Genomic DNA, 7,119 nt, shown 5'->3' on the forward strand with positions numbered 1-7,119 from the left:
ACTTTGGAAATTACAAGGATCTCATGATCCTAGATAAAATAAGGAGGCCTCAGAGGAACCACCAGCGCCAGCAACACAAACGTTCTGGGACCCATTGCTTTGCATTGTGGAAAAAGAGCCCCAAAGAGACTCATCCTTCGGAATGTGCCAGCAACAGTAATGCCTGTGAGGAGCACAAAGGGTCATAATGATAATATTTACATTGAAGCTGCTTAAGATTCCAGGCTCAACTGAGCTCCGTTTACTTGGAAAAAAATATACAAGAGGAGCAGGGTTGAAGCTCCCTCCAGGAGGAGGGGAAGGGATGGCTAGCATTCTATCAAGGTCAGGGGTCAATTGTTTCATCCCTCTGCCTCTGGGAAAGGCAGCTGTTCACCTGTCTGAGCCTGGCTCTCCCTAGCGGTGTGCTGGTCAATGCTTGTTAACAGTAGGTTCTCGGGAGAAAAATTAGTGTGACTTGCAGCATATGCTGATTTCCATGGTGGAATTACTCCCACTATAGCTGACTTTAAGCTACCAATGTGATGTCGAAGGAGCCCTGGTGTTGCAGTGCTTAGGCATTTAGTTGCTAACTGAAAGTCGGCGGTTCAAACCTACCAGCTGCTCAGCTATAGAAGGATGTGGCAACCTGCTTCTGTAAAGATTTGCAGCCTTGAAAACCCTGTGGGCAGTTCTACCTTGTCCTGGAAGGTCAATATGATTCTGAATCGACTGGACAGCAGTGGGTTTGGTTTTTGAGTTTGATTAAGGTGATGTCACTAACTGACTCTGAACTTGGGAAGGGATGCACGCACCAGTACGAGCCATCTCCACCACTGGCTACCAGTCCTCTGCAAGATCAGGCAGGAGAGGAGGGCAAGGTTGCAGAGCCAGGCATGACCTCGTCCCTGCCCTTGGCTAACTGTAGTTCCTGGAGTGTTTCCTTTGGGGGCATTTTCCTGTTGAACTCTGAGTCATTTCTCTTGGCTTATTCAAACATTCAGAGCTGGAAGAGACCTTTGCTCCATGTGACTGAATTCCATGAGAACAGGGATTGTGTTTGTCTTGTTCATTGCTGTATCCTCAGTACTCACTGCCATCAAGTCAATTTTGACTCATAGTGACCCCGCCTTGGATTTCAGAGGCAGTATCACTACGGAAGTAGATTGTCCCATTTTCCTTCCGAGGAGTGGCTGGTGGGTTTGAACTGCCAGCCTTCTGGTTAGCAGTCAAGTGTCTTAGCCACTATGCTACCAGAGCTCCCAGTATATATATATATATATATATATTTATATTTCTATTTATATTTATATATATTTGTTGAATTACTGAATTGGAACAAACATGTCACCCCTATGGGAAGTACTAGAGCATATTGATTAAAGAACATGGGTTCCAATGTCAGACTGCCTGGATTCAAATGATTCAAATGATGGCTCTGGCTTGTGACCTTGGACTAGTTAACCCCAATACATTTTGTAGATGAAGAAAGTAAGGTGCAAAGAGGCTGAGGAACTGGTCCAGGTTCACAAGCTAGTAAGTGCCTTAGATAACTCATCTCCAAATTGAGGATAAATAACAGTATCTACGCAGTCAGCTGCTAACTGAAAGATCAGCAGTTCAAACCCACCCATGGGCTCCAATGGAGAAAAGACTTGATAATCTGCTCCCATAAAAATATCAGCATTGAAAACTGTAAGGGGCGGTTCTACTCTGCCTGCTGGGTCGCTATGAGTCAGAATTAACTCATCAGCACACAGTGACAACAACCTCATAGGCTCGTAGTGGGGAATGAATATGAAAAAATAGATATGTACAGCAGTGCCTGGCACATAGTAATTGGGGCCTAGAGAGAGGAAAGGTTTTGGCTCAGGTCGCACAGTAATTTAGTGATAATCTGGCTAGGACTTTTCCTTTGATAACTTGCAAGGACTTAATCATACAAGGTGCCAGAGGATGCAAATTGTAACAGCAAATAAGGAAAAGGGTGAAACATTTCTTTGTTACAGTGCTTTTTAATCCAAGGTGGTGAGAGTGTAGTTTGAAAAAACATATACTATGTTCTTTAAATTTATTTTTTTAAAAAAATACCTTGTTGCTTTCAGAATACTATCTACTTAAAGAAAAGTAAGATGGAATCCTTTTGGCTGATGGAGCATGAGTTCAAAGGAGTTCAGAAACCCTGCTGTGCACTGTGAGGAGCTCTGGGAGGGCTGGAGAGGAGGAGAAAGAAGTTCACCCCTGGGGACTCCTCATATTTCCTGCTGGAATCTACTTGCAAAGTCCACACCTTTCTGCAGGGGCTTGGAATCCCCTGATCCGATCCCAGTTAGGCTGTGGTTTTGGCCACATATGGATCCCCTCCCCCCCCACATATATGCATGTATGTACATCATCACATACAATAATGGGCCCACGGCAACAGTGGGAGGGGACAGCATCCCAGGCGCAGGATGGATTTCTGCCAGTCATCGAGGGACATCTCACCCACTCCCCTGTAGGCCTCCATATTGATGGACAACTGGAACTGGGGCGCCCAATAGCCTTAGGACCAGCTTGCTTGATTTTCTGCCCTTTTCTAATGTTGAATTTACCACAATTCCCTTGGCACCCACAAGTTCTTTTCTTCCAGACGTGAATCACTTGCCATCTGATTTCCTTTTACGCTGGCAGGCATTTGGGTGGTCATTTCCCCTGCTGCTCCTCTCTGCTCTGCCCTCCCGGCCCAGCCTCCATTTCTCCAGCTGTGCAAACAGGGTGGGGCCCTGACTCTGTAAGTAGGAAGTGGAGCTGCTCCCGAGGCCTTCTGTGTGAACCTTACACTCTAGAGAACAGGAAGATATCCATCTCCTGTTCTCTGAAAACTCTTAGGATGGAGGAGCCAGGGAGCCAGCTTTAGTGCTGGGAGACAGGGTCCACCACGCTCCAGTTCAAACCTCAGGGCCAGGAAGGGAGGCGAGTTAGGGAGCAGGAGCCACTTGAGTGTTCCCACCTCAGAGGTGCTGGCCCCATTTAGCAGTTGAGCTACACACCCGCCCCTATGGGGGGGGGCAGGGGCTGAGGTGGTGAAATTCCAGTGCTTGGCCAAATCTGCCACCTTCCATAGCAAAAGCCCCCCACACACCGAATTTTTCTTGGGGGCCCAAATACTTCCTGTTCCTTCAGAGGGAAAAAAGGAGCCTCTTCTTGGTGCATCTTCGCTGCTAATGGGTATAGCAGACCCTGGGTGGAAACATGATCTGTGTGAAGAACCATTTCCCCAAACCCTGGCAGTGGACCACATTAGTCAGACCTGGCTATGAACTTGGGCTGGGGGCCGCGTAGCCAGGCTGAATTGAATGTTTCCTTGTGTTCTGTCTCTGCTCTACCTCTCTCTCCCACACACGGAAAGCGCTCATCATGGATAAATATTTTTAAAAGCACCTCCTGCCTGCGCAGCTAGAGGAGGCCCGGAAGATGCAAAGCTAGACACCCAGAGGGTAAAGGGGAGGTGAACCATGTGTAGCTCTCAGTTTAGCCCTGGACCACCTTGCAGATATGTGCTATCAATCACATGCGGGGTGGGGGGAGCACTTGGCAGGCTGTGATTGCCTAGGATTTGCCCAATGCAAACCCACTCCCTATTAGGAAGATAAGTCCAAGTTCATATCCCAGAGGCTGGGGAGGGGAAAGGGGCGAAGAGGGCTGATGATAGTCAAACTAGCCTATTCAAAGAGCCCCCCAGGATAATTACTTACTGATTATTTTATTCCTAGTGTTCCTGAATTGCTTGGGGTGGGGTGGAGGGCCAAATACAGTCTAGATAGGAGGACATAATCAGCAATTGTAGGGCCCAGCCCAGCTTGTGGTCTCCCTTCAACTTCCTGCCTAACTCCTGTGCCACCAAGGCTTCCACCCGTCTTCCTCCCAACTTGTGGTTTCTTTATTAACTTTATTTATTTATTTGTTATGGTAAATATATATGTAACAAAACAGTATATGTAACAATGCCATTTCAGCAATTTTCACACATATAATTCAGTGACATTAATTATAGTCAGCGAAAAAGAGAAAGACCCTGAAGGAGATGAATTGACACTGACTGTGATGATGGGCTCAAGCATGGCAATGATTGTGAGGATGGTGCAGGACCAGGCAGTGTTTCCTCCTGTTGCACACAGGGTCAATGTGAGTCGAAAGCGACTCAATGATACCTAATAGCAACTACAATTATGTTCATCATGGTGTTCAGCCACCAACTTGTGATTTCTTGTGATGTTTCCATTCCCTGAGCACTCACTCCTTGGCTCCTGGCAGTGGCTTGACAGCCCTCGGACTCCTAGGAATCCCCTCCCCCCCTCAAAAAGTCTCCAGCTCCCCACAGCCCTTTCAGAATTCACTATTCTAGTGTGAAATTTAAGACTTGATATTCCGGTGGTTTGATTTATTAGTATCCTGTAGGATCGCGACAAGTCAGAATCAACTCCATGGCGGTGGGTTTGGTTTTGGTTTTGGTTTTTGCAGCCTGTTAGTTAAATAAACAAATGGCGGGTTTGTTTGAAATTGAAGGAGAAGAATCTGTGGCTTGCTAAGTTCCCTTCTTATTAGCCAAAAATGGTCTCCCAAAGCTCAACAGGGCTGGGAGGGGAAGCCAAGAGCCGAGCGCAGTCTCCCCTGGAAAATAAATGCCTGTTCTGGCAGAATCTACAGAACACTATGTGGGTCTCGCTGGGAGCGAGGCAGGGGCTGAGGGGAGAGGATATTTGTTTGACAAACATATATATTTTTTAATTTTAAAACAGCTTTTTAAGTTTTTATACAGTGAACACTGTGAGAACCAGAACTTGACAGGACTGCCTTGTTTTTCGGGGTCTCACAAGTTTTCCACCTTTGACAGGGTAAAGTCTTATCACTTTGCTGTCTCTCCTTTTAGTGGAAAATATTTGAATTTTCCTTCTCTGACAAGTTTCCGACTTACACATTTTCCGGCTTTCACAGGCTTTCATGAATATTTATTTATTTCCTCATTTAGGATCATGCATTTCATTTAGTTGACATATCTGTTTAATATTGTTTTGTTTTTTGGTAGCAAAGATACACATAACAAAACATTTACCAATTCAAGATTTTTTACATGTACAATTCAATGACATTGGTTATGTTCATCATCTCGTGCAACCATCACCACTCTCCATTCAGCTCCATTAACAGAAACTCAGTACCTGTTGACTAATGACTCCCTCTTTCCTCCTCCCTGGTAACCAGTAACAAACTCTGGTCTCTATGTATTGGCCTATTTCATGTAAGTGTGGTCATGTGATATTTGTCCTTTTGTGACTGATTATTTTACCCAGCATGCTTTCAAGGCTCACTCCTGTCATAGCATGTACCGGAACTTGATTTCCCTTTATGCTGAGTAGTATTCCATTGTATCTATGTACATTGTATCTCTTGATCTATTCCTCTGTTGATGGACATTTAGGCTGTTTGTACCTTTTGGCTATTGTGAACAGGGCTTCAGTGAACATTGGTGTACAGGTTTCTGTTTGTGTGAGTGTTTTCATGTCTTCTGGGTTTATACCTAGGACTGGGATTTCTGGGTCATATGGTAGTTCTGCCTTTTGATTTTGATTACAGAAATGATATAAGTTCCTTGTAGAAAAATTGGAAAATACAAAAGAAGGAAATGAAAACCACACCCAATCCCACCACCCAGAGATGATCATTGATAAGCATGTACTGTAATTCCTTCCAGTGTTTTTTCTAGGCACAATTATACCTCTCTATCACTGCCTACAATATAGTTTTTTGCTGACTATAAAAAATGCATACTCGTGGTTAAAGTTTCAGGGTACACAAAACTATATGAATAATAAAATAAAAATTGCAGGGACTCCATTCCGCTTTCTCATGCTGATGGTTTCCCTCATCCAGGATGATTGTCTTTGTTCTGTCCAAGGCTTAATAAAAGTGTCTCTCACTCACTCACTGCCGTCAAGTTGGATCCAACTCATAGCGACCCCTCCTTCGGTTTCCGAGGTGGTATCGCTATGGAGTAGATTGCCCACCCTTCTTTCTAAGGAGTGGCTGGCGGGTTTGAACCAAATAGCCTTCTGGTTAGCAGTCAAGTGCCTTAGGCACTACGTGGCCAGAACTACCACAATTCCACTATCCTGAGACAACTACTGCTAATATGTTGGTGCCATTCCTTTCAATCTTTTCCACCTAAGTGAGATCATATAATATGTATTGTTCTATATACTTTAACTTTGTATTTCATTGTGTAGATTTTCTCAAGTCAATAAGTCTGAAACATGATTTGTAACAGCTCTGTAGTCATTGTGTGGAAGAACCATAATTTACCTTTTTGCTTTTCAGGAGAGACAGGATTGGGCAAGTCCACGCTCATGGACACCCTGTTCAACACAAAGTTCGAGGGAGAGCCAGCTACCCACACGCAACCGGGTGTCCAGCTGCGGTCCAATACCTATGACCTTCAAGAGAGCAATGTGGGGCTAAAGCTCACAATTGTTAGCACTGTGGGCTTTGGGGACCAGATCAACAAAGAGGACAGGTAAGGAAGACGATGGGGTGGGAAGGCTGGTGGTAGGCCACAGAGAGGAGCTCACCATGGGGTCTTGGAGAGACACAGATGTTGGAGTCCACCTTATACCTCTTCTTGGAATGGCATGGGTAGGCAGCAGGTACCTCACAAGCACTGCCTCCACCCAGGATCCCTATCTATGGGAACTGTTTTACTCCACACACTTTGCCAAAAGAAGGGTGTCTTTCAAATACACCTGGATGGGGTCTTAGTTCAATTCAGCAAGCATTTATGGCTCCTGCTGTGTGCCAGGGACTGCTGTTCTCTGACAATCTAAAAATGAATGACTTAGGTTTAGACTCAGCCCTTGAGGCACTCACTGGTTTTAAGCAAATAATCCCTATACAGTGTGATATGGTTTTTTTTTTTCCCCATTTTTATTTATTTTTTTTAATTTTTATTTTTGCAGTTTTGCCTCCCCTCACCTCACACCCCTGATAACCTACAAAGAAAGTTTCCTTCCATATATAAACCTTTCCTTGACTTTTTACAATAATGAACTAATATACTATATTTGCCCTTCTGAGATTGACTTATTTCACTCTGATTAATGTCCT

At 44.7% G+C, this 7,119-nt stretch overlaps 1 protein-coding gene across 1 annotated transcript in view; it reads left to right on the top strand.

Moving 5' to 3' along the window:
* SEPTIN6 (septin 6) overlaps positions 1-7,119 on the top strand; it is a 63,592-nt gene that overhangs the window by 7,890 nt on the left and 48,583 nt on the right. The window contains exon 3 of the mRNA XM_042782608.1: positions 6,337-6,532. Coding sequence (XP_042638542.1) covers positions 6,337-6,532 — 196 coding nt within the window. The remainder of the gene's footprint in view (positions 1-6,336; positions 6,533-7,119) is intronic.

This window comes from Orycteropus afer, unplaced genomic scaffold, assembly GCF_000298275.1.
Source record: "Orycteropus afer afer isolate SDZICR_OR568_19922 unplaced genomic scaffold, OryAfe1.0 scaffold00387, whole genome shotgun sequence".
NCBI classification, from domain to species: Eukaryota; Metazoa; Chordata; class Mammalia; order Tubulidentata; family Orycteropodidae; genus Orycteropus; species Orycteropus afer.